Source organism: Nomascus leucogenys, chromosome 14 (genome assembly GCF_006542625.1).
Source record: "Nomascus leucogenys isolate Asia chromosome 14, Asia_NLE_v1, whole genome shotgun sequence".
Taxonomy (NCBI): Eukaryota; Metazoa; Chordata; class Mammalia; order Primates; family Hylobatidae; genus Nomascus; species Nomascus leucogenys.
In genome coordinates this window covers 90,725,857-90,753,541 of record NC_044394.1, presented here as the reverse complement: position 1 = coordinate 90,753,541, position 27,685 = coordinate 90,725,857, and the positions used below count along the sequence as shown (strand labels likewise).

The following is a 27,685-nucleotide window of genomic DNA, read 5'->3' as shown; positions in this document are numbered from 1 at the left end:
CCCTGTGAAAGTTGTCAGAAGCAAAATTGAGTCACTTGTGTTAAAACAAAACAAAAAACTCTGACAAATAGAGCTGAGAAAGGCTATAAAGAGAAGGTTCTTATGCATAAATGCCAGATAACAAAAACTATCACAGAAGACTCAGCAAAAATTACAACCTTGCAGAAAGGCCTCTGAAACCTTACACAAAAAATACTTCTGCAAGGACATCTGCCTAGCAACTGCCTGTACGACCTGGCACTGGGTCACACTTGTTGTTGATCCTTGTAGCCAAGGAAAATTATCCCAAAACAATTGTGTAATCCCCTCAATCTTCCTCTAAAAAGTTTGTCCTCCTTTACCTCGTTGGATACACACGTAGTTTACTATGGCACGCATATTCCCATTGTCATGCCCAATCCCAAATAAACGTTGCTTTATTTCAGGGAGTCTGTCTCTCTCTTTTTTTTTTTTTTTTTTTTTTTTTGAGACAGAGTCTCACTCTGTTACCCAGGCTGGAACGCAATGAGGCAATCTCGGCTCACCGCAACCTCAGCCTCCCGGGTTCAGGTGATTCTCCTGCCCCAGTCTCACTAGCAGCTGCGAATACAGGCGGATGCCACAACACCCAGCTAATTTTTGTATTTTTAGTAGAGACAGGCTTTCACCATGTTGGTCAGACTGGTCTTGAACTCCTGACCTCAGGTGATCCGCCCGCCTCGGCCTCCCAAAGTGCTGGAATTACAGGCATGAGCCACCATTCTGGGCCATAAATTCTGTTAAACAAGATTAAATCTGACTCCAAGTCCTCTGCCAGGACTGGTACATAAAAGAGCCCCAGGGCCTTCCCCAGTTCCTGAGCTTCAAGGAGAGCCTCTGGTCTTCATTCTTTCCTCATCTTTATGACAGTCCCCAGGGCACTTGCTGGAGTCCCCACCTCCTCATCCGACTGTCCCTTCAATTTGTGAGGACTCCCTCTCTCCAAAGCTGGGGCACTCAGGGACACTCCAGTTTTTGCCTTTGGGAATTGAGGCTTTCAATAATAAAAGCCTCAATTCCAGCTGCTCGGGAGAGTCATTTGAGCCCAGGAGTTTGAGTCCAGCCTGGGCAACATAGTGAGACCCTGTCTCTTAAATAAATAAATAAAAATAATAAAAGCCTCTTAAGGGAGTCTCAGGTCCTCAGAACGCGTCCCTGCGCGCCTTCTTTCTCTTGAGACATGCAGGAAAATATGACTCAGATAGTCTAAGTCAGGTTATTTTGCCACTTTGTTTATGAGCATTTCCCCATCATAAATGATTCTTTTAAAAGCAAACCTTTTTTTCTCTTTCTTCGTTTGAGACAGTCTTGTTCTGTCACCCAGGCTGGAGTGCAATGGTATGTTCTTGGCTCACTGCAACCTCCACCTCCCGGGTTCAAGTGATTCTCATGTCTCAACCTCCCGAGTAGCTGGGATCCGAGGTGCTCGTCACCACATCTGGTTAATTTTTGTGTTTTTAGTAGAGATGTGGTTTCGCCATGTTGGCCAGGCTGGCCTTGAACTCCTGATCTCAGGTGATCCACCTGCCTTGGCCTCCCAAAGTGTTGGGACTGTAGGCATGAGCCATTGTGCCAGACAAAGCAAACGTTTTTTTTTTTATTATTATTTTTTAATTTATTATTTATTTATTTAGAGACAGAGTATCGCTCTGTGGCCCAAGCTAGAGTGCAGTGGCGCAATCTCGGCTCACTGCAACCTCCAACTCCCAGGTTCAAGTGATTCTCCTACCTCAGCCTCCTGAGTAACTGGGATTACAGGCACCTGCTACCACACCTGGCTAATTTTTGTATTTTTAGTAGAGATGGGTTTTGCCATGTTGGCCAGGCTGGTCTCAAACTCCTGACCTCAGGTAATCCACTAGCCTCAGCTGCCCAAAATGCTGAGATTACAGGCATGAGCCACCATGCCCAGCCTTGTTTGATTGATTGATTGATTGATTGATTGATTTTGAGATGGAATCTCACTTTGTCACCCAGGCTGGAGTGCAATGGCGCAATCTCGGCTCGCCTGCAACCTCCGCCTCTGGGTTCAAGCCATTCTCCTGCCTCAGCCTCCCGAGTAGCTGGGATTACAGGTGCCTGCCACCATGCCCAGCTACTTTTTTGTATTTTTAGTAGAGACAGGGTTTCACTATGTTGGCCAGGCTGGTCTTGAACTCCTGACCTCGTGATCCGCCCACCCTGGCCTCCCAAAGTGCTGAGATTACAGGCGTGAGCCACCGTGCCCGGCTCCAGCCTTGTTTTTCTTTTTAAAGTGATGGAGTTTTATGATGCTGTCCAGGTGGAAGTGCAGTGGCTGTTCACATTTGTGATCCTAACTCACTGCAGCCTTGAACTCCTGGGCTCAAGGGATCCTCCTGCCTTAGCCTTCTGAGTAGCTGGGACCACAGGTGTGGGCCACCACACCCAGATCCTAAAAAGCAAACTTTCTGATGGTTGCCAAATATTCCACTGTTCGGAGGCATTGTCGTTTGTATAGCTATTCTGTTATTTGGGGGCATTTCGGTGGTTTCTAATTTTTTAGTGGCTAAATTGAGTAGGTGCTCCTGAGGCCCAAAGTGCATTGAGCAATGAGCTGTTTCTGTCCCTTCACTTCCCTCCTCAGGTACACAGACCCCTGCAATGCTCCCGTGGGAGGGGGGACTGCGGGGGAAACGTGGGTCACAAGCATTGCAGAGGGCTTTGAGCATCAACCTCTTCTGAGGAGGACATGGGAGAAAGCAAGCCAGACCATAGCAGGCCTGCGTGTCAGACGGGATGCGTGACACCCTAGCCAGGCTCAGCATGCCTGCTTTAGTCTGTCTGGGCTGCTACTAAATAGACTGAGTGGCTTAAACAACAGACACTTACTTCTCACAGTCCTAGAGGCTGGAAGTCCCAGATCAGGGAGCCACATGGTCAGGTTCTGGTGAGGGCTCTCTTCCAGGCTGCAGACGACCACTTTCTCCCTATGTTCTTACATGACAAAGAGAGGAGAAGCCCTGATGTTTCTTCCTCTTTAGGGGCACTAATCCCATCACAGGGTCCCCACACTCATCTAACCCCAGCTCACCTCCAAACACTCCACCTCCTAGTCCCATCACACTGGGGGTTAGAACTTCAACATACTAATTTTGGGAGGACACAAACTTTCAGTCCATAACAATGACCATTGGCCACCCTGGGCGTCCCCACATCGTTGCAAAGCCCATGCTTGTGCTGGGGAGTGGGACCCTGGACGTGTTACTGGTGGAGGGTGTCCACGTTCTTGGCATCTTGAACAAAGAATTGGACAAAACGCACAAACAAAGCAAGGAAAGAATGAAGCAACAAAAGCAGAGATTTATTGAAAATGAAAGTACACCTCACAGGGTGGGAGTACGCCAAGTGTAGGGGCTCAAGAGCCCCGTTACAGAATTTTCTGGGGTTTCAATACCCTCTAGAGGTTTCCACTGGTTACCTGGTGCACGCCCTATGTAAATGAAGGGAATGAAGTCAAGTTACAAAGTCATTCACTCAGTGTATGCCCTATATAAATAGGATATTTCCTCTATGCCCTGTGTAAATGGAGAGGATATTTCTTGTCATAGCTGAAGTATTTCCATTTTATTTCGTTCTAAGAAGTCAGTGTGAATTGGCCTTACATACCCTGCCTCCAGACCCTATTCACCTGCCTGAGAAGTGTTTTGCGCTCCCCTTGTCAGCAAGTATTTATTTTTAATTTTTTTGAGTCAGAGTCTTTCTCTGTTGCCCATGCTGGAGTGCAGTGGCTCAATCATAGCTCACCGCAGCCTTGGACTTCCGGGCTCAAGGGATCCTCCTGCCTCATCCTCCCAAGTAGCTGGGGCTATAGGCTGACGAACTTTTTATTGTTGTTATTGAGACAGAGTCTCACTCTGTTGCCAGGCTGGAGTGCAGTGGCTTGATCTTGGCTCACTGCAACCTCCGCCTCCCGGGTTCAAGTGATTCTCCTGCCCCAGCCTCCCGAGTAGCTGGGACTACAGGCGCGCCACCACCCCCGGCTAATTTTTGTATTTCTAGTAGAGATGGGGTTTAAGCATGTTGACCAGGATGGTCTCAATCTCCTGACCTCGTGATCTGCCCACCTTGGCCACCCAAAGTGCTGGGATTGCAGGCGTGAGCCACCATGCCCAACCTGTTTTTTTTTGTTTTTTTGTTTTTTTTTTTTTGAGACGAGGTCTCACTCTGTCGCCCAGGCTGGAGTGCAGTGGCACAATCTCAGCTCACTACAACCTCCGCCTCCTGGGTTCAAGCGATTCTCCTGCCTTAGCCTCCCAAGTAACTGGGATTACAGTTGCCTGCCACCACACCTGGCTAATTTCGTGTGTGTGTGTGTGTGTGTGCGCACGTGTGTGTGAGATGGAGTCTTGCTCTGTTGCCCAGGATGGAGTGCAGTGGCATGATCTCAGCTCACTGCAACCTCCGCCTCCTGAGCTCAAGCGATTCTCCTGCCTCAGCCTCTTGAGTAGGTGGGATTACAGGTGTGCACCACCACATCTGGCTAATTTTTTTTTAATTTTTTTTTTTTTGAGACAGAGTCGCGCCCTCACCCTGTCGCCCAGGCTAGAATGCAGTGGCACAATCTCGGCTCACTGCAAGCTCTGCCTCCTGGGTTCATGCCATTCTCCTGCCTCAGCCTCCCGAGTAGCTGGGACTACAGGCGCCTACTGCCACGCCCAGCTAATTTTTTGTATTTTTAGTAGAGACGGGGTTTCACCGTGTTAGCCAGGATGGTCTCGATCTCCTGACCTCGTGATCCGCCCGCCTCGGACTCCCAAAGTGCTGGGATTACAGGCGTGAGCCTGTACCCCAACAAGTACCGACTGCGGGCCTCTGGAGCCCATACACTGCCCTAGACACTGGGAAACACGGAGCACTCAGGAATACATGATCTTGGCGGGGCGTGATGGCTAAGGCCGGTAATGTTGGCATTTTGAATGAGTGAGGTGGGAGGATGGCTTGAGCCTGGGAGGTAGAGGCTGCAGCGAGCCGCGATCGCGCCGCTTCAGTGAGCCGTGATCGCGCCACTGCACTCCAGCCTGGGCGACAGAGCGATACTCCGTCTCAAAAAAAAAAAAAAAAAAAAAAAAAAATAATAATAATAATAATAATAATAAAAATTAAAAAAAAAAAAAAGGAACTCACGATCTGGCCGTAAAATGGGTTACATCCTAGTTTGGAAAATAGATGTTTGCAAAGGTAAATAAATATGCAAGCATCAAAACAGTAACAATAACAACAACAAAAATTTAAAAAATGCAAGCATCTACATGTGGCACAGTCCCGCGGGCCGGGCAGCTTACTGTGGTTGAGGTCACCGGAAAGATTGTGGAGCAGACGCATCGCGAGTGGGTCTCGGAGTGGGGCGCATATGGAAAGAGGGGAAGGAGGGCTTTTTTGATTGAAAGCGAATACCGGAAAGAGGGCCTTTGGCACGTTCAGGGAACCTTGCCTTGCACACAGACACAGGGTTGGGGATCTGTTCGGAAACGCCTGAAAGATCAGGCTCAGGAGAAGACCACCTTTTGGCCGCTTCAGTGCTGCGGTCAACCAGCTGGAAAGAACCCCGCCCTCTACTTTTCAAATTAATCTCAGGCCGGCGCATGCGCCTCGTGGGGCGGGCGCTGTGCTACCATAGACATGCAGAGCTAGATCGTATACCTCCTCGGAGGCGGACATGTTGGGTCCTGGCCAAAAAGTTGGAAACACCTGGGGCCACTACCGAGGTAGGCTGCTCCTCCCAAGAAGGTGAGACCGGAAGAGCTCCCGTGGAAACGGTCAAAGCAGGGGCGGGGCGAACCTGTGACACGCCCCTCGGAAGAACAGGCTTTTAAACAGTCGCCAGGATCCCTGCCCTCATCCGAGATGGCGGCCTGAGGGCACTCTAGCCGACGCTCTTCCGATGCCCGGAGGGGGCGGTGGCCTTGCCTCTGGCTCTGAGGCGGCGGCGCGGGGCGCAGTGAAGGCTCGGCCGCTGCAGTCCGTGGTGTGGGGTACGCAAGGGCGCGGACCTCGGAGCTCCCCCCGCTTGCGCCGAGTTTCTCAGCGCCTTCCCCACCCGAACCGGGGTCTCGCAGTCGGAGGCGCTCCGAGTGCAGCCCCGCGCGGGGCCGGCCGTAACCGCGCCGCGGGCCGGACGATGCCCAAGAAGCTGTTGCTCTTGCCCCCGCTCTCCGCGTCCTCGGCTTTCCGCGTCCCGCGCGCCCGCCCCGTTCCCCCGCCGGCCATGAACGCCGCTCGCACCGGCTACCGAGTCTTCTCGGCCAACTCCACGGCCGCCTGCACGGAGCTGGCCAAACGCATCACAGAGTAAGGGGGCGGCGGGAGGGCCAGGCCGGGGGCGGCGGCGCCTAGCTCTCCTTCGCGCCGCGAGGGACCCGCTCCCCTCCACCCGCCCCACCTCCTGCACCTGGGGCGGGAGGCGCGGGCCTTCCCGGCCGGACAAAGCTTGGAGGTGACGGACACCACCCCCCGCTCCCCGGTTTTGCAGCTGGGAGGCTTGGGGCGGACTCTCGGTGACCTCAGCCCCCCGCCCCGTGACTGGGTCCGCGGCCTGCCTGCCTTTCGTCTCCGCACTCCCACACCCCGGGGCGGGCCGAGCTTTCTGGAGCCCCCGGAGTGCGTGCCTTGGGGAGAGGGGCTCAGGGCTTGGCTCCCTTTCCCACGGCTGGAGTTGACCTGGGAATCTGACCGCCGCCATTCTCAAGTCTCCCTGCAGTGAGACCCGCGGGCGTGGTTGTGACTTGGGGGACCCGACGCGGCAGGTGCGGTCGCAGAGCAAAGGTGTGGGGACTGGCAGTGCGAAGAAGGCAATTCCAGGGAGGCAGATGGGCCGGGGCTGGTGGTAGAAATGACAGGCCTGACCCTGCGTTGTAAATCAGCTTGTGATAAGATCAGTCATTTGTGTCTTTAACCCAACGAAGCCCCTGTCTCAAGTCGCCTTTGGGGTCTGACAGCTCTGAGATGCCCTCTCAGCCCTGCCACTTACTAGCTCTGTGTCAGTGGGCAAGAGACTTGATTTCGCTGAACCTCATCTGTGAAATGGGCATGATTCTGTCTCTTGGCCGAGAATATTGTATGACCGGGATAATGTAGCAGTAGTATCTGGTTCTAGCAGAGTAGGGGCTCATAGTGGCCCTCTGAATAGTTGTTTACTAAATGGCCTCTTTTCTTTTTCTTTTTTTGAGACGGAGTCTCGCTCTGTCACCCAGGCTGGAGTGCAGTGGCGCGATCTCGGCTCAATGCAAGCTCCGCCTCCCGGCTTCAAGCCATTGTCTTGCCCCAGCTTCCCAAGTAGCTGGGACTACAGGCGCCCGCCACCACTCGCGGCTCATTTTTTGTATTTTTAGTAGAGACTGGGTTTCACCGTGTTAGCCAGGATGGTTTCGAACTCCCCCTGACCTCAGGTGATCCGCCCGCCTCGGCCTCCCGAAGTGCTGGGATTACAGGCGTGAGCCACCGCGCCCTCTGAAATGGCCTCTTTTCTAGTTGGCTCTTCTGGAGAATCCCAGAGCTCTGATATAAAGGACCTTTATATGCCCTTTCCACATACACTTGTTAGAAATCTAAGACATAAAATGAATAGCTCGTCTTTTAATATTTAAAGTCATTTTCACATTTTAAACGTTTTCATAGAGTTACTTCGTTACTTTTTTAGGATTGACAAATAATTGCAGGGATATATTTTAAACTTCTGGGGGGAAATGTAGAAGAAAGGGAAAACTTTAGTCATTTTTTTTTCAGCTCTGCCCGTTTTTTTTTTAATAGTTGGAGTTTTGGAGATTGGAAGAATGTTAAAAAAACAAATCAATCCTTTTGCAGTCTACCACCTAGTTTCTATTTCTAACCCCTGATTATTTGTCTTTCTTTTTGAGGCCAATGAAAACACTGACTTTAAACGAAGCTTCTGTGTGTATCTAGTGGTTCAGATTTACCCTACCTGACCTTGAGGGAGAGCAGAGGGAAGCAGGGCACATTTTAAAAGTCAGTGAGGGTTTTTTTTTGTTTTAGATTCTTTCCTGGCAAATTCCAGAAAGATTTTGAATTACTATAAATGATACATATTCATAAATACTTCCCTTATCTGTTTTACTTGTCGCTCAGTAAGATTTTATTTTATCTTATCTGTTTTATTTATTTTGAGACAATCTTGCTGTGTCGCCCAGGCTGGAGTGCAGTGGTGCCATCTCGGCTTACTGCAACCTCCACCTCCCAGGTTCAAGCGATTCTCCTGCCTCAGCCTCCCAAGTAGCTGGGATCACAGATGCCTGACACCACACCTGGCTAATTTTTGTATTTTTAGTAGAGATGGGTTTCACCATGTTGGCCAGGCTGGTCTCAAACTCCTGACCTCAGGCGATCTGGGATTATAGGCGTGAGCCACTGCGCCCAGCCCATCTGGAGTATTTTTAAAAATTGTTATATACATAACATAAAGTTTACCTTTTTAACTGTTTTTTTTTTTTTTTTTTTTTGAGACGGAGTTTTGCTCTTGTTGCCCGGGCTGGAGTGCAATAGCGCCATCTTGGCTCACCCACAACCTCCGCCTCCCGAGTTCAACTGATTCTCCTGCCTCAGCCTCCCAAGTAGCTGGGATTACAGGCTTGTGCCACCACGCCTGGCTAATTTTGTATTTTTAGTAGAGATGGGGTTTCTCCACGTTGGTCAGGCTGGTTTCGAACTCCCAACCTCAGGTGATCCACCTACCTTGGCGTCCCGAAGTGCTGGGATTACAGGCATGAGCCACTGCACCTGGCCTACCTTTTTAACCATTTTTAAGTGTACACTTCAGTGGCTTTAACTACATTCACAGTGTTGCACAACCATCACCACTATTCATTTCCAGAACTTTTCATCATCCCAAACAGAAACTCTGTACCTATTAAATACTAACTCCCCATTCTCCCCTCCCGCATTCCATGGTAGCCTCCATTCTACTTTGTCTCTATGAATTGCCTATTCTTGGGACTTCATACAAATAGAATCATAGTGTTTGTCTGTGTCTGGCTTATTTTCCTCAGCATACCTTTTCCAAGGCTCTGTCGTGTCATAGCACATACCAGAATTTCTTTTTTTTTTTTTTTTTTTTTGAGACGGAGTCTTGCTCTGTCGCCCAGGCTGGAGTGCAGTGGCGCAATCTCGGCTCACTGCAAGCTCCGCCCCCTGGGTTCACGCCATTCTGCCTCAGCCTCCCGAGTAGCTGGGACTACAGGCACCCGCCACCACGCCCAGCTAATTTTTTGTATTTTTAGTAGAGACGGGGTTTCACCATGTTAGCCAGGATGGTCTCGATCTCCTGACCTCATGATCCGCCCGCCTCGGCCTCCCAAAGTGCTGGGATTACAGGCGTGAGCCACTGCACCCGGCCGCAGAATTTATTCTTTTTTTAAGGCCAAATAGTATTCCATTGTATGTGTATACCTGGCTGGAGTTTTTTTTTTTTTTTTTTTTTTTTTTTTTGAGATAAAGTCACCCAGGCTGGAGTGCAGTGGCACAATCTTGGCTCACTGCAGCCCCCGCCCCCCAGGTTCAAGTGATTCTCCTGCCTCAGCTCCCAAGTAGCTGGGATTACAGGCGCCCACCACCACACCCAGCTAATTTTTGTGTTTTTAGTAGAGACAGGATTTTTCCATGTTGCCCAGGTGGGTCTCGAACTCCTGGCCTCAAGTGTTCCGCCCACCTTGGCCTTCCAAAATGCTGGGATTACAAGCGTGAACCACCTGGCCTGGCTGGAGATTTTAATTTTATTTTTATTATTATTATTTTTTTGAGATGGAGTTTCGCTCCTGTTGTCCAGGCTGGAGTGCGATGGTGCGATCTCGGCTCACTGCAACCTCTGCCTCCTGGCTTCTGGCAATTCTTCTGTCTCAGCCTCCTGAGTAGCTGGGATTATAGGCGCCTGCCGCCACACCCGGCTAATTTTTGTATTTTTAGTAGAGACAGGGTTTATTGTATTAGTCAGGCTGGTCTCGAACTCCTGACCTCAGGTGATCCGCCCGCCTCAGCCTCCCAAAGTGCTGGGAATACAGACGTGAGCCACCGCTCCCGGCCTGGAGTATTTTTAAATAGATTCCCTTACATCATATCATTTCACTTGTAAAAAGAGTATTGCTTACTAATCAGGACTTAAAACCTCACACTACTATGAATTCCTTAATATGTAATATCTAGTCTTTGTCCATATTTCTCTGATTATTTTTTAAAATGGCTTTTTTTTTTTTTTTTGAGACGGAGTTTGGCTCTTGTTACCCAGGCTGGAATGCAATGGCATGATCTCGGCTCACCACAACCTCTGGCTCCCAGGTTCAAGCAGTTCTCCTGCTTCAGCCTCCCTAGTAGCTGAGATTACAGGCACGTGCCACCACGCCTGGCTGATTTTGTATTTTTAGTGGAGATGGGGTTTCTCCATGTTGGTCAGGCTGGTCTCAAACTCCTGACCTCAGGTGATCCGCTCGCCTCGGCCTCCCAAAGTGCTGGGATTACAGGTGTGAGCCACCGCGCCCGGCCAAAAATGGCTTTTTACACTTGGCTTATTCTAATTAGGATCCAGACGAGATCCACACCACATTTGGTCAATGATGCTGAAGCCTCTTTCCTTCTCTATGCTTTTGATAATTCAGGCATTTATCTCTGGTGTGTGTTATTGAAATCATTGCTAGTAACCAAGTATTTGGAAGTGATTTTCCAAGAAAATTACTATTCAAAGAACAATGCACCAGACATTAACCATGGGTTGTGAGCTCTGTCTGGTAAAGCAGTATGTTACAACGTGGTGAGCTGCTTATGGAGTGACAGCAGAATTTTAGTTTAATGAATTAGATTTTCTAAATTATTTTTTGGAAAGAGTGCCAGCTTAATTATTTGAGTCTTTTTATTAGACATATGCATATGAACTGGAATTTTTTTAAAAAGAGAAATCTTAATTTCCCTTTTTTGTTCTTTTTGGTCTATAGGCGCCTTGGTGCTGAACTGGGGAAGTCTGTTGTATATCAAGAGACCAATGGAGGTAAGTTAAAATTTTTTTTTAAATTTTTTTTATTTATTTAGTTTTTTTGAGACAGAGCCTCACTCTGTTGCCCAGGCTGGAGTGCAGTGGCACGATCTTGGCTCACTGCAACCTCCGCCTCCCGGGTTCAAGCAATTCTCCTGCCTCAGCCTCCTGCGTGGGGGGGATTACAGATGCCCACCACCACCCCCGGCTAATTTTTGTATTTTTAGTAGAGATGGGGTTTCACCACATTGGCCAGGCTAGTCATGAACTCCTCACCTCAGGTGATCTGCTCACCTCGGCATCTCAAAGTGCTGGGATTACAGGCATGACCACTGTGCCCAGCCTTTATTTATTTATTTTTATTAAGATGGGGTCTCACTATGTTGGCCAGGCTGGTCTTGAACTTCTGAGCTCAAGCCGTCTTCCCACCTCAGCTTCCCAAAGTGCTGGGATTACAGGTGTGAGCCACCATGCTCGGCTTCCACCACGTTATTTCTAAAATGTCAATATTTTTTCTTGCTCCTGCTTCCTTACTCCTACCCTCTAGGCCGGGGTCCAGTCTTTTTAGCAATCACATGGGGCCCTTTGGGAATCCAGATTCTACCCCTTTACCTGCCTCATCTTTGATCCATCCATTACCACATCTTGTGTGCTCTGACTTTGGAATACATCTTAAATCTGACCCCTTCTCACAACCTCTGCTGCTGCCACTTCAGTCCAGCCTGCCGTTTGCTGCTTGCTAGACACCTTCCAAAACGGCTGCCATGGCCTCCCCGTGGCCACTCCTGCCCTGCCACAATTTTCTTCACACAGTAGCCAGCAGTCTTTTTAAAACAAGTAGATGAAACCCTTCCCAACCCCAAATCTTCCAGTGGCTTTCCTGTCACTCTTTAGCGAGTAAAAAATGAAATCCAGAGTCCTGCAAGTCCTGGCCCCTTGGCTCCCTGACCTCCTGTCTCTCTCTTTCCCCTCACTCTGTCTGCTTTCTTTTTCTTTTTTGATGGAGTCTTGCTCTGTCACCCAGGCTAGAGTGCAGTGGCATGATCTTGGCTCACTGCAACCTCCACCTCCCAGGTTCAAGCAATTCTCCTGCATCAGCCTCCCAAGTAGCTGGGATTACAGGCGTACGCCAGCCACCAAACCCAGCTAATTTTGTATTTTTAGCAGAGACGGGGTCAGGCTGGTCTTGAACTCCTGACCTCAGGTGATCCGCCGGTCTTGGCCTCTCGAAGTGCTGGGATTACAGGTGTGAGCCACCGCACCTGGCCCACTCTGTCTGCTTTCTGAGTGGACTAACTGCCTGCCCCTCTGCGTGGCACGCTCAGATCCCACATCTTCCCATGTTCCCAAACCCCCTTCTGCGCTGCTCCTTCTGGATTGCAGTGAGGCCCTTGTTTCCAGCCCCATTGTTCTTTCTCCTTCGTCATGGCTAGCGTCTCTGGCATATTGGGCCTGGAGGGTTTGCTGGCCTTGGTGTTGTATCATCTTTCCTGGGTCAGTCTTTGTCCCTTCGTCCAAGTCCTGCATTTTGGGGTTCCCAGTACAGTTCCTGACATGGAGGAGGCTTCAGCATTTGTTGAAAAAATAATAAGGATGTCGCCCGGGCTGGAGTGCAGTGGCGCGATCTCAGCTTACTGCAGCCTCCGCCTCCCAGGTTCGAGCAATTCTCATGCCTCAGCCTCTCAGACAGCTGGGATTACAGGCATGTGCAACCACGCCTGGCTAATTTTTGTATTTTTAGTAGAGACAGGGTTTCGCCATGTTGGTCAGGTTGGTCTTGAACTCCTGAACCTCAGGTGATCCATCCACCTCAGCCTCCCAAAGTGTTTGGATTATAGGCGTGAGCCACTGCGCCTGGCTCAATAACTTTCAAACTCCCTTTTTCAATGCACTACCAAAAATCAGAAAGCCACTGTAAAACCCAGTGAACATTTAGCATGTTTAACAACTTTTCACAAGCTGACCCTGACTTTCAGAAGTGAAATGAAAATGGCAGAATTTATCTGAAGATCCACAGTCTAGAAACAGAACTACTGCTCTTTTGAGGGGCGCCATCTCAGTGGCATCACTGGAAGGTCCAGATTGCCTGCCACACTGGTAATCAATTATGGGAGGTCAGGTGCCAACAGATGTCTGGCTTTAAGGGATTTAAGTCCATGCTGAAAGGTGGAAAGGAAGAAGAGGACATAGAAACGAATTTGTCTTTTCAGACCACGAGGCTTTTGTGTGCTGAGGTGGCCATGTGTGTCAAAGTCAGGGAACCCCTCTTCCTGGGAGCTGAGGGGAAGTCTCTCAAAACTAGAAGGGAAAGTTGCTTTCCCCACATCAATCCAGCTTCGGAGACATTCTCTTCATGACATATGCTCCTTCCCCCAGAGCAACAATGAAGTGTTCTGTGTGCTAACAACATAGCTTAGAAAAAAAAAATTCTGCGTTTTTATAAAACTTGATACAAAATAGTATTTCAAACTGTACAGTCACCAGAAGTACACAGTTATCCAAAATGCACACGCTTCCCTCGGCATCTCCAGCAGGTGCCTGGTGTGTTCAGGCATCTCCACTTTCCGTAGAGTCATTCCCCTCCTCGCCAGCGTCAGCTTTTTCCTTTTCCCTTGGGTACCTTCTCTCCCTTCTTTGTGGTGGCCTTTTTAGGCCTGGGCTCTGGCTTTGGAGGGAGGAGCAGGTTTAGCAGACAACCTCACGGATCTTCTCTGTGGTTCGTCCTTCACCTTGGCCTCATCTCCCTTAGCATCCCCTTCAGCCTTTCTCTTGGGGCATGGTGGCAGCGAAGGCAGCCGGATGTAGGCACTGGGAGCGGGATGCAGTGGCGGTGCACGGACTGCGGTCAGTCAAGGGGTCATTCTCGCTTCCTCTTCTTCATACTGCTCCAAGACTTATTCTTTTGCCCCAGATGAAGTGTTCGTTTAGATTAATCTTTATTCCCTCCAAATGTTTCTAGCTGTTGCATCATGAGTGCTTTGCTTTTCTGCTCTTTTTTTTTTTTCCAGACAAGGTCTCTGTTGCCCAGGCTGAAGTGCAGTGGCACAGTTTCAGCTCACACTGCAGCCACCACCTTCTCTGGCTCAGGTGATCCTCCCACTGGGACTACAGGCACGTGTCACCATGTCCAGCTAATTATTTTTTTGAGATAGAATCTCGCTGTGTCGCCTAGACTGGAGTGCAGTGGCGCGATCACGGCTCACTGCAAGCTCCACCTCCCGGGTTCACGCCATTCTCCTGCCTCAGTTTCCCGAGTAGCTGGGACTACAGGCGCCCACCACCACGCCTGGCTAATTTTTTGTGTTTTTAGTAGAGACGGGGTTTCACCGTGTTAGCCAGGATGGTCTCGATCTCCTGACCTCATGATCTGCCCGCCTCGGCCTCCCAAAGTGCTGGGATTACAGGCGTGAGCCACCGCGCCCAGCTAATTCTTGTATTTTTTGTAGAGACAGGATTTTGTCATGTTGCCTAGGCTTTCTTGAACTCTGGTGCTCAAGTGATCTGCTTTCCTCGGCCCTTCTAAAGTGCTAGGATTACAGGCATGTGCCACCGCGCCCAGCATGAAGTGCTTTTGTTTTTCTTTTTTCTCCTTTTTAACATAGGAGCTTTTCTCAAAACTTTAGAACATTTTTATTTTTCAGAAACAAGAGTTGAAATAAAAGAATCTGTTCGTGGCCAAGATATTTTCATTATACAGACAATACCCAGGTAAGAGGATGGATTACTTTATCTGTTTTCTGTAAAAACCTTAACAATATAATTGATTATCTTTTCATATGAACAACAACTTAGTGTTTTTGAAAGTTATATATTCAGGCCAGGCGTGTGGCTCACGCCTGTAATGCCAGCACTTTGGGAGGCCGAAGTGGGCAGATCACAAGGTCAGGAGTTTGAGACCAGCCTGACCAATATGTAGAAACCCCATTTCTGTTAAAAATACAGAAATTGCTGGCCGGGCACGGTGGCTCACACCTGTAATCCCAGCACTTTGGGAGGCCGAGGCAGGCGGATCACGAGGTCAGGAGATCGAGACCATCCTGGCTAACATGGTGAAACCCCATCTCCACTAAAAAATACAAAAAAATTAGCCAGGCATGGTGGCGGGCGCCTGTAGTCCCAGCTACTTCGGAGGCTGAGCCAGGAGAATGGTGTGAACCCAGGAGGCAGAGCTTGCAGTGAGCTGAGATCGCGCCACTGCACTCCAGCCTGGGCGACAGAGCGAGACTCCATCTCAAAAAAAAACAAAAAACAAAAAACAAACAAAAATTAGCCAGGCATGGTGGCATGCACCTGTAGTCCAGCTGTTTGAGAGGCTAAGGCAGGAGAAGTGCTTGAACCCGGGAGGCAGAGGTGAGCCGAGATCGTGCCGCTGCACTCTAGCCTGGGCGACAGAGTGAGACTCTCTCTCACCAAAGAAAAAAAAAAAGTTATACATCCATTTGCATGTTAAACTAAATGCTTCCCCAAATACAATTACTGTCTTCTGGTATTCCTACCATTTGTCACACTGTACTGTTACCTGTTTACTTCTCCCCAGGGTTTTTTTTGAGACAGTCTCACTCTGTTGCCCCGGCTGGAGTGCAGTGGCACAGTCTTGGCTCACTGCAGCCTCTACCTCCTGGGTTCAAGTGATTCTCCTGCCTCAGCCTCCCTAGTACGTGGGATTACAGGTGCCCACCACCATGCCCAGTTAATTTTTGTATTTTTAGTAGAGACAGGGTTTCTCTATGTTGGCCAGGCTGGTCTTGAACTCCTGACCTCAAGTGATCCGTCCACCTCAGCCTCCCAAAGTTTTGGGGTTATAGGCGTGAGCCACCACTCCCCAAGCTTTAAACTCCTGAAGGACAAAGGGTTTTCCCATGGTTTGCACTGATCCTAGGCCAGTGTCTGTCAGCTCAGCTCTGCTGTAAAGCTTCTAGTTGTTATGTGTGGTGCATAAACTGCTCCTGGTTCATACCCATAAGACAGGTTTTTGCACTGCATTTTATCTTGCACTGTGGCCTGTTTCTAGCCTATCTCTGTTTCAGAGAGCATCGCCCTTGCTTCCCTCAGGGCAGGGGCTGACGCCTGGGGAATCCTGGCCTGCTTGAGTGGGAATGTCCATGCTTCTATGCGGGACTATCTCCTTTCTCACTGCCTGACAGGGAGTGGGCCATTACACCATCTGTGTCTCTGAAAAATCCAGACCTTCATGGCCTGATCAGTTTACATTCTGCAGACCATATTAGTAATAAGAATGGCACTGAGTGCCACCAGTGTGCCGGATGCTTTATATGTTTCATTTTTGTTTGTTTTGTTTTTTGAGACGGAGTCTCACTCTGTTGCCTAGGCTGGAGTGCAGTGGTGTGATCTTGGCTCACTGCAGCCTCCACCTCCCGGGTTCAAGTGATTCTACCTCAGCCTCCCGAGTATCGGATTACAGGCGCCTGCCACCATGCCCGGGTAATTTTTTTGTATTTTTAGTAGTGATGGAGTTTCACCATGTTGGCCAGGCTCGTCTCGAACTCCTGGCCTCAAGTGATCCGCCTACCTCAGCCTCCCGAAGTGCTGGGATTGTAGGCGTGAGCCACTGTGCCCGGCCCTATTCAGTCTTCTTTAATTTGGAGCAGTTCCTCACAGCCTTTGTTTGACTTTCTTTTTTTTTTTTTATTTGAGAGACGGTCTTGCTTTGTCACTTATGCAGGAATGCAGTGACACAATCATGGTTCACTGCAGCCTTAAGCTCCTGAACTCAAGCAGTCCTCCCACTTCAGTCTCCTTAGTAGCTGGGACCATAGGCGTGTGCCACCATCCTGGGCTAATTTTTTGTATTTTTAGTACAGATGAGGTTTCGCCATGTTGCCCAGGCTGGTCTTGAACTCCTGGACTCAGAAGTGATCCATCCGCCTCAGCCTCCCAAAGTGCTGGGATTACAGACATGAGCCACCACACCCGGCCTTGACTTTCAAAACTTTGACACATTTGAAGACTGACATTTTACCGATTACTTTGTCAAATGTCCCTCAATTTGGGTTTCACCGTGATGGCTCTTTCACTATGATGAGATTCAGGTACCTCGGAAGGAAGCTGTGTTCCTGTTGTCTTGTCTTCCTGCTGCTTCATGACATCTTGTGTGGATGCATCGGTTTATTCAGTCTCTCGTGTGTCAGTTTGTTTCTAGTCTTATGCTGACAAGATAGAGGCTGCTGTGAGCCTCATCGGATGTACATCATATTGTCGGTGTTTTAGGTGTATCTGTAGGAAGATCCTAAGAAATTTCTGGTTGTGAGGGTCCATGCCCTGTGGTATTGAGGGAAGGGGCTGCGTTGCCTTCATTGAGGATATACTAATTCACATTTTCTCCAGCAGTTTTGGTTTTATATTGTTTGCCTCCTGGTGACTGGAGTCTTTTTTGCCTGGTGGTTTTGTTTGACTCTCCATCTTTTATTTTTAGACGGAGTCTCGCTCTGTCGCCCAGGCTGGAGTGCAGTGGCACAATCTCGGCTCACTGCAAGCTCCGCCTCCTGGGTTCACACCATTCTCCTGCCTCAGCCTCCCAAGTAGCTGGGACTACAGGCGCCCGCCACCATGCTTGGCTAATTTTTTGTATTTTTAGTAGAGACAGGGTTTCACCGTGTTAGCCAGGATGGACTCGATCTCCTGACCTCGTGATCCGCCCGCCTTGGCCTCCCAAAGTGCTGGGATTACAGGCGTGAGCCACCGTACCTGGCCTGACTATCCATCTTAAGGGGAAGACCTGACGGGCTTGCCTAGGCATACAGTGCCCATAGGAAGGGAGCTTTGGCACAACTTGACAAACCACATAGCTGTTCCCTGGCCATCTGTGCTTATCCTGGCTTTTGTTGGTAGTGAATAGTAAGGTTACTTTGTCATCGCTATTTTTTCTGCATTCTTGAGTTCCTTAGGGCATAGGAAAGGGCCACATGTGACCCTAGGTCCATGGTTTGGCCACCTTAGACTACTGAGCTCTCTACTAGTTGATGAAAGGGTGCGGAGTAACAGACCATGGCCTTTGTAGCCATGGGTTGGCCAGCTTTGTCACTAATCCTCCAAGAAATATTGGGGTCTAAATCTTTTTTTTTTTTTTTAGACAGAGTCTCGCTCTGTCGCCCAGGCTGGAGTGCAGTGGCACAATCTTGGCTCACTGCAAGCTCCGCCTCCCAAGTTCACGCCATTCTCCTGCCTCAGCCTCCCGAGTAGCTGGGACTTGCAGGCCCCCGCCACCATGCCCGGCTAATTTTTTGTATTTTTAGTAGAGACGGGGTTTCTCCCTGTTAGCCAGAATGGTCTCGATCTCCTGACCTCGTGATCCGCCCGCCTGGGCCTCCCAAAGTGCTGGGATTATAGGCGTGAGCCACCGCGCCCGGCCATTGGGGTCTAATTCTAAAAGCAGTATTGATTGGTGAAGTCTCTTTACTACCCTGATTGAATTTGTGATAACGAAAGAATTTGTCATGTAAAGAGTTATCTTTAAGAAATCTTGTTGGTCAGGTACAATGACTCACACCTGTAATCCCAGGACTTTGAGACACCAAGGCGGGAGGATCACTTGAGTCCAAGATGGCTTGAGAACAGCCTGGGCAACATAGTGAGACTCCATCTCTACAAATAAAATTCAAAAATTAGCCAGGCATGGTGGTGTGCACCTGTAGTCCCAGCTACTCGGGAGGTTGAGTTGGGAGGATCGCTTGAGCCTGGGCAGTCGAGGCTACAGTGAGCTGTGATTGCACCACTGCACTCTAGCCTGGGCAACAGAGGCAGATCTTATCTCAAAAAAAAAAAAAAAAAGTCAAATTGTTAACACTAATTCGTTGGTCTGCATTGTAACCTGGAATGTGAGTTGGACTTCTCCAGGAAAAGACTGAACTGAGTTGGTGCATAATCAGAGCAGTTCTCCTCTGGCACGTGAGCAGCTGTGCTCGTGGCATCTTTGTTTTGTTACATGTATTTAGGGATCACCTATGAGTCAGGGGAGGAGTTAAGAGGTTATAACCTTCTCACGGCAGAGACCCCATTTTGTTAGATAGTCCAGCAGTCTCCAACCTTTTTGGCACCAGGGACCAGTTTTGTGAAAGACGGTTTTTCTCCCCGACCCCGCCCTTTTTTTTTGGTTTTTGAGATGGAGTTTTGTTCTTGTTGCCCAGGCTGAAGTGCAATGCACGATCTCGGTTCACTGCAAACCCCACCACAACCGCCGCCTCCCGGGTTCAAGCGATTCTCCTGCCTCAGCCTCCTGAGTAGCTGGGATTATAGGCATGCGCCACCATGCCCGGCTAATTTTGTATTTTTAGTACTGACAGGGTTTCTCCATGTTGGTCAGGCTGGTCTCGAACTCCCAACCTCAAGTGATCTGCCCGCCTCGGCCTCCCAAAGTGCTGGCATTACAGGCATGAGCCACTGTGCCAGGCCGTTCATGGTTATCTCGAACTAGTCAAGCATAGAAACAGCATATTGTTAGTGTCCTTTGTGATAAGAAGTTGAATTTTATAAAATTCTTGGCTTTGATATCACATGGTAACCAAGAGTGCTCAGTATAAGTATTTAATACGTGCAATCTAGAGTGATGCTGGGGGCAGTAAAGACTGAACTTGACAAACGAAGGATCATCAGTGTGCAAGTGTCTTCCAGGGAAGGGACAAAAGAAGCATGAAAAAATGAGTTAGTTAATAGCAAATTGGGAAACACTTACAGTTTTTCTCACTTGTATCTTGAGTATTAGAAAATTTGACCATGGTCAGGTGTGGTGGCTCATGCCTGTAACCCTAGTACTTTGGGAGGCCAAGGTGAGAGGATCGCTTGAGGCCAGGAGTTTGAGACCAGCCTAGGCAATATATTAAGACCCTGTCTCTATTTTTTTTTTTTTTTTTTTTGAGACAAGGCATTGTTGCTCTGTCACACAGGCTGTAGTGCAGTGGCACAATCTCAGCTCACTGCAGCCTCCACCTCCCAGGCTCAAGTGATTCTCCTGTCTCAGCACCCACCATCTTACCCTCCCAAGTAGCTGGGGCTACAGGCACATGCCACCATGCATGGCTAATTTTGTATTTTTAGTAGAGACAGAGTTTTGCCATGTTGCCCAGGCTGGTCTTGAACTCCTGAGCTCAGGTGATCCGCTTGCCCCGGCCTCCCAAGGTGCTTGGATCACATGCATGAGGCACTGTGCCCAGCTTTTATTTAAAAGAAAAAAGAAATTTTGGCCAAAGGAAGAAGTAGGAAGCACTTCATAGAGTTGCAGCGAAGAGAGAGTCTTGTACAATAACAACGACAATTTTACATACGTCAACATGGAAAGGCACCTTCCCTGTTGAAAGAGGCACATAGGTATAAATGGGTACTTCTGAAAACCAGAACCCTGTCCTGAAGATGGTGAAGTTTCTTTATGTGTATTTGGTGTTGAGATAAAAGCCACAAGTCTCTTCCTGGTGGTTCAGTTTAAGAGCATCAAAGCAAAAATATCATCACCTGGCATTTTCTCTGTCTCTTAAGCTGATAGGGATGGAAGAAGAAAGGAAAAATTTTGAAAAAAGACAGAGGTTGGATGTGTTGTTTTGTGTGGGTGTGCAGCCCGTAAAGAAGGTTATTAGGTTTGTCACAATAAACTAGTTCTTTTTGTTGTTTTTTTGAGACGGAGGCTTGCTGTGTTGCCCAGGCTGGAGTGTAGTGGTGCAATCTCGGCTCACTGCAACCTCTGCCTCCCAGGTTCAAGCAATTCTCCTGCCTCAGCCTCCCGAGTAGCTGGGATTATAGGCATTCGCCACCACAGCCAGCTGATTTTTGTATTTTTAGTAGAGATGGGGTTTCGCCAGGTTGGCCAGAATGGTCTCGAACTCCTGACCTCAGGTGATCCACCCGCCTCGGCCTCCCAGAGTGCTGAGATTACAGACGTGAGCCACCGTACCCAGCCAATAAACTAGGTCTTTTAGTGCTTGAGTACTGGATACTTTAGTACCAACTAAAGAACACGGATAATTTAATTTTTTTTTTTGAGACGAGCTTCTCTCTTGTTGCCCAGGCTGGAGGGCAGTGGTGCGACCTCAGCTCACTGCAACCTCCGCCTCCCAGATTCAAGTGATTCTCCTGCCTGAGTCTCCCGAGTAGCTGGGATGACTGGCATGCACCACCATGCCTGGCTAATTTTGTATTTTTAGTAGAGATGAGATTTTACCATGTTGGCCAGGCTGGTTTTGAACCCCTGACCTCAGGTGATCCACCCACCTCGGCCTCCGAAAGTGCTGGGATTACAGGCATGAGCCACCACGCCTGGCCTAATTTTTTATTTTATTTTGTATTTTGTGTTTTATTTTATTATTTTATTTTTTGAGACGGAGTCTTGCTGTGTTGCCCAGGTTGGAGTGCAGTGGCACAATCTCAGCTCACTGCAACTACCGCCTCCTGGGTTCAAGCAATTCTCCTGTCTCAGCTTCCCGAGTAGCTGGGATTACAGGTGCACACCACCACATCCAGCTAATTTTTGTATTTTTAGTAGAGATGGGGTTTCTCCATGTTGCCTAGGCTGGTCTCGAACTCCTGACCTCAGGTGATTGACCTGCCTCGGCCTCTGAAAATGTTAGGATTACAGGTGTGAGCCACTGTGCCTGACCTGGTTTTTTAATATTATCTGCAGTTACATAGATGAAGGAATATATTTTACAGGTTTTTCTGTTGTTGGGAGGAAGGGGGCATTGCCTAAAGTAATAAGACTAATTTTAGGCAAACAGACCAAAACTTAGAATTAAAATAAGCTTAGTTGCCTTCAGAGCTGTTGTTCTACAATCACATAGATCCCTTTTTTTGGTGCTGTTTTTGCTTGGAATAGCTTTGGAATTACTGCTTCCAAACTTGCAGCGTATTTCTTTTGACTGTTCTAATAATAGCAGACTTTTGGTTGTTGAGGATAGGTTTAATTTTTGGAAATGGCAAAAAGCCATTCAGAACAAAATGATTATTTTGGGTAATTGAACTGTGTGATATTCAGAGATTTTCCAGATATACCAAGCAGTGGAACTAAGTAAAATATGAAGCTTATAAAGTATATTTTAAAGGATAATTTTTATGTTTATGTACAAGTTCTAGGGTGTTGATGTAAAGTAAAAAGACTCATTAAAATATCATTTACAGCTGGGCACGGTGGCTCACGCCTGTAATCCCAGCACTTTGGGAGGCCGAGGCAGGTGGATCAGTTGAAGTCAGGAGTTTGAGACCAGCCTAGCCAACATGGTGAAACCCTGTCTCTACTAAAAATACAAACAAATTAGCCAGGCATGGTGGCGGGTGCCTGTAATCCCAGATATTCGGAAGGCTGAGGTGGGAGAATCGATTGAACCCGGAAGGCAGAGGTTGCAGTGAGCCAAGATGATGCTACTGCACTCTAGCCTCCAGCCTGGGTGACAGAGTGACTCAGTCTCAACAACAACAACAACAACAACAAATTTACAGCTGCTGCAGATGATTAATTGTTACAGTTGGGAGCAGGGTAAATTCTCCCCCATTACTTCCAGCTATGGTGTTGGTTTCTCTTTTGCAAGCCTGGCTAGTTTAATGAATGCGTATACCATGCCTGTTTCCTCACCTCAGGTTAGGTTTTTTTTTTTGCCCCATATGGAACGCTTCACGAATTTGCGTGTCATCCTTGCACAGGGGCCATGCTAATCTTCTCTGTATTGTTCCAGTTTTAGTATATGTGCTGCCGAAGAGAGCACACCTCAGGTTAGTTTTCGCCTGTCCAAAATGCTAGAGCAGTAAGGGCTGGGCTTGATATAGGATGTGGTTTTCTTAGGGGAAAGAAAAGTAGTTGGTTGGCTGGGCATGATGGCTCAAGCTGTACTCCCAGCACTTTGGGAGGCCAAGGCGGGAAGATTGCCTGAGCCCAGGAGTACAAGACCATCCTGGGCGACATGGTGAGACCTTTCTCTATTTAAAAAAAAAGAAAGAAAAGTAGTTGGTAAAACAATTAAGAATGTCCTACTTAGGGATAAAGACTACAAGAGCTAGCCAGGGTGTACTTGCAACATTCTTAGGGAACAGATAAAGCAGAGACTGCCAGCCAATTTCTCTTCGCCCTGCTCGTTCACAAAGTAACTGCCTGGTGTCCGATTTGTCCGGTATCTCTCAGTGAATGGGTAAAGCCAATGTGACAAAGCCCCTTTTGTCACCTTTCTGACCAATAAGGGGTGAGGTGTGGGGCTTTCTTTAGCCTTGGGCTGGAGGATGTTGAATCCCTTGGAAAAATGGAAAATAACCTCATGGGAAATTGCTCTTTTTTTTTTTTTTTTTTGAGATGGAGTTTCACTCTTGTTGCCCAGGCTGGCGTGCAATGAGGCGATCTCGGCTCACCACAACCTCCATCTCCCAGGTTCAAGCTATTCTCCTGCCTCAGCCTCCTGAGTAGCTGGGATTACAGGCATGCCACCATGCCCGGCTAATTTTGTGTTTTTAGTTGAGACAGGGGTTTCTCCATGTTGGTCAGGCTGGTCTCGAACTCCCGACCCAGGTGATCCACCCGCCTCAGCCTCCCAAAGTGCTGGGATTACAGATGTGAGCCACCGCGCCTGGCCTTTTTTTTTTTTTTTTTTTTTTGAGAAGGATTCTCGCTCTGTAGCCCAGGCTGGTGTGCAGTGGTATTATGTCGGCTCACTACAACCTCCGCCTCCCAGGTTCAAGCAATTCTTCTGCCTCAGCCTCCCAAGTAGCTGGGATTACAGGCCACCTGCAACCATGCCCGGCTAATTTTTGAATTATTAGTAGAGACGGGCTTTTGCCATGTTGGTTAGGCTGGTCTCTAACTCCTGACCTCAGGTGATCCACCTGCCTCGGCCTCTTGGATTACAGGTGTGAGCCACCGCGTCCGGCCCAGATATTGCTTATTAATGAAAGGAATGTTACCCTGAAATCAAAACTTCTCAAAAATTGTTTATCTTGCTCATTAATGTTTTACTATCTGGGCTTCCCTTGTGCTTTGTTCTCCAAAACTCATGGTATCATACACTTGTGTATTTTACTTGATTCTGTTTTTATTTTTTCGTGTGTGTTTTTTGAGAGATGGGGTCTCACTGTTGCCCAGGTTGGAGTGCAGTGGCACAGTCACAACTCATTATATGGGCTTGAGGGATCCTCCCACCTCAGCCTCCCAAATAGAAATAGCTAGGACTACAGGTGAGCACCGCCGTGCCTGGCTGATTTTTAAATTGTATTTTGTTTTTAGAGACAAGGTCTTGCTATGTTGCCCAGGCTGGTATCAAACTCCTGGCTTCAAGCAATACTCCTGCCTTGGCCTCCCAAAGTGCTGGGATTATAAGCATAAGCTACTGCACTTGGTCCACTTGTGTATTATCTATGATAAAGCCAGCTAAAAACCCACTACTTGAGGCTGGGTGTGGTGGCTCATGCCTGTAATCCCAACACTTTGGGAGGCCTAGGCGGGTGGATCACCTGAGGTCAGGAGTTAAGACCAGCCTGGCCAACATGGTGAAACCCCATCACTACTAAAAATACAAAAATTAGCTGGGCGTGGTGGTGGGTGCCTGTAATCCCCGCTACTTGAGAGGCTGAGGCAGAAGAACTGCTTGAACCCAGGAGCCAGAGGTTGCAGTGAGCCGAGATCGCACCATTACACTCCAGCCTGGGTGACAAAAACGAATTTCCATCTCCAAAACAAAACAGAAAACAAAAAAAACCTCACTACTTGAACAGGTAACGCTTTCAGTTAATGAAAGGAATGTTACCCTGAAATCAAGACTTCTCAAAAATTGTTTATCTTGCTCATTAATGTTTTACTATCTGGGCTTCAAACTGAAATTAACTGACTCCAAACATATTGTGGATATTGGGATCTGGTTTATGAAGCAGGTGATTCACTGCGTCCGGCCTCCAGGGAGGTTTTTGAAAATTAAGTTCCAGCTGGGCATAGTGGCTCACGCCTGTGATCCCAGCACTTTGGGAGGCCGAGGTGGGTGGATCACCTGAGGTCGGGAGTTCGAGACCAGCCTGACCAACATGGAGAAACCCTGTTTCTACGAAAAATACAAAATTAGCCACATGTGGTGGTGCACGCCTATAATCCCAGTTACTCGGGAGGCTGAGACAGGAGAATTGCTTGAACCTGGGAGGCGGAGGTTGCAGTGAACTGAGATCACACCACTGCACTCACTCCAGCCTGGGCGACAGAGTGAGACTCCGTCTCAAAAAAAAAAAAAAAAAATTATGTTCCAAGACCTCCCCACACTCAATGGAAAGAGACCAAATCTTTCTGTTAATGGCAGCTAAATGGAAGGGCAGGTGGGTTTCCCTTGGCATTCATGCTGGCCTAAGCCCAAATCCCTGGGAGGCTGCCAGCAGGTGTTGGGTAACTCTGGTTACCAGCAGTTGCTTCAGATGCCACTGCAGTAACCGGCTATGACACAGGAGACTCAGGCAGATGTGAGCGTGGGTTAACTGTGCTGTGAATAGGAGTACACTCAGATGAAAGCTGGGGCTTACTCAGCTACAAAAAGTCGGAAGGCTTCCCCTGCCTTCATGAGGTGCCATTGTAAGCTAGTGTGATGGTAAAATTCCCACAACACCCGTCTGGGCAGCCCATGTTAAGTTGATAAAGTCAAGATCTTTTCTAGGGGTTAATAAATGGAATTAATCCCCAAATACAAACTTTGACTGTTTCAGAGATGTGAATACAGCTGTGATGGAGTTGCTCATCATGGCTTATGCACTGAAGACTGCCTGTGCCAGGAATATTATTGGGGTCATCCCCTATTTCCCCTACAGCAAGCAGAGCAAGATGAGGAAGAGGGGTTCCATTGTGTGCAAGCTCCTAGCATCCATGCTGGCGAAAGCAGGTGAGTGTGCGCAGGGTCCCTGGGGTTCCAGCATGATCCTTTAGGACTCTTTCCTAGTTGGGCTTAGTTCATACCTCAGATATCCAATTTGGGATCTGAGTGTTTGTTTCCTTTTGAACAGTTTTGGCTAAGGATATGTGAGCTTGGTTAGAAATTCTTTTTTTTCCCTTATTCGCTTCGTCCTACTTTAGAATATCATTGCTTTAGTGTCTTCTCTTCTCTGTCATCTGTCACGTGTTTTCTGTTTCATCTTGTCATCGCTAAATTCTTAGCTGACAGTTTTGGCATTCTTATGTGATCTTTTGATCTTCAGGTCTAGATTTCTGTACCTGCTTTGTTAGCTAAATTCCATTTTTGTTCATAGTATTCAAGTCGGATTTTGTTTTACTGCCTCTCCCCCACCCTTGCCTTTCTACATAGCGGCTCATTTTCATTGCTTTATTCTCCTTATGTAGCGGGGGCACACTTTCTGGCCTGTAAATCAAGGTAATATTTTACAATTGGGTTTCTATTCATCTGATGTCTATTCTAAAACTTTAACATATATTTGGGTCCTCAGAAAGAAATGTATGGTCCTCCCTCGATATCCTTATAGGATTGGTTCCAGGAACCCATCTCTCCCTTCCCCGGCTCCTCAGCAGATACCAAAACCCAAAGATACTCAAGTCTTTCATATAAAATGCCATAGTATTTGCATATAACCAACACAGTCATCTGTAGATTATTATAAATACCTAATACCATATAAACACTATGTAAATTGTTGTTATGCTGTCTTGTTTAGGGAATAATGATGAGAAAAAAATTTCATACGTGCTCAGTACAGACACAACCATTGTAGGCCGAACTACCTTTTCAGCCTGTGTTTCATTGAATCCACACGTGGAACCCGTAGATCCAGATGGTCAAATGTATGTGAATTTCATTCTCTCCAAAAAAGTATAATGTTTCTGGAAAGAACAAGTTATACTGGTTCTATGCCCTGGAAGTTTTGCTGTGACCTTTGACCATTCGCAATGTGTTTATATATGTACCTTTTCCTCTTCAGTACTCTTGATGATAAGAGTATCTCTTAATTGTTTTTCTTTAAGAATACTTGAAACATTCATATTACATACAGAAATTCTTCTAAGCTTCAGTATCTTTGTGTTATATGAGTTTCTTTTCTTCTAATATGTGTATTACTTTGCTTTTGTGTTCTTACTACTTTTTGCCTTCGCTGCAATTCTTTATCCTTTCTTTCAGGATTCTTTAATCAAGGCCTTACTGTTTTTTACATCTCTTCGGTATTAATTCCATATTCATATTTTTGCTTCTGCCACATTATTCTTTTCTCAATTTTCCGGACCAAGCCAAAAGCCAATAATCCCCACTTTCTCAGCTTTAGTTCTTTGTCCATGTGGAAGGTTGTAGCCTTCTCTACATTAAAGCTTTATTAAGGTAAACAATCAAGCCTGTGACTGCAGTGCTTAATCACAGTACCCCCTGTCTTCAGTCTGCTGGTAGGAAGCAGGAGTTGAGCATCTAGTTTAGGTCCACTGTAGCCATTAACCTGTAGGGGTGAACTTTGTAATTTTTTGTTTTAAAATTTCAGGTTTAACTCACATTATCACTATGGATCTTCATCAAAAGGAAATACAAGGCTTTTTCAGCTTTCCCGTGGACAACCTTAGAGCCTCACCTTTCCTGCTTCAGTATATCCAGGAAGAAGTGAGGAACCACCAGCAAACATCCCATTGTCCTCAAAAGAGATCTTATTTAGTTATTCTCTGGTATCAGATTTCAATATTGGAAGGCACATCAAATGAGCTCTCCCTTAAGTCGCAATGCCTGAGGCAGCAGGGTCAGC

The 27,685-nt window shown here is 47.8% G+C and overlaps 1 protein-coding gene and 1 non-coding gene across 4 annotated transcripts in view; one reads left to right on the top strand and one right to left on the bottom strand.

Annotated features, from left to right (window-relative positions):
* Positions 1-5,716: 5,716 nt before the first annotated feature.
* The window catches only part of PRPSAP1 (phosphoribosyl pyrophosphate synthetase associated protein 1), a 40,782-nt gene continuing 18,813 nt past the window's right edge, over positions 5,717-27,685 (top strand). The window contains exons 1-5 of one of the 3 annotated variants that reach the window (XM_003279105.4): positions 5,717-6,327; positions 10,971-11,023; positions 14,650-14,716; positions 25,664-25,836; positions 27,431-27,546. In XM_003279105.4, coding sequence (XP_003279153.1) covers positions 5,921-6,327; positions 10,971-11,023; positions 14,650-14,716; positions 25,664-25,836; positions 27,431-27,546 — 816 coding nt within the window. In that variant the 5' untranslated portion in view covers positions 5,717-5,920. Of the gene's footprint in view, positions 6,328-10,970; positions 11,024-14,649; positions 14,717-17,036; positions 17,059-22,693; positions 22,715-25,663; positions 25,837-27,430; positions 27,547-27,685 lie in introns of those variants that run through there. The other 2 variants (XM_030828510.1, XM_030828511.1) reach the window with 2 other exon arrangements.
* On the bottom strand, positions 22,601-22,707 carry LOC115838526. The gene has a single exon (XR_004033541.1). It is a non-coding gene; the product is annotated as a U6 spliceosomal RNA (small nuclear RNA).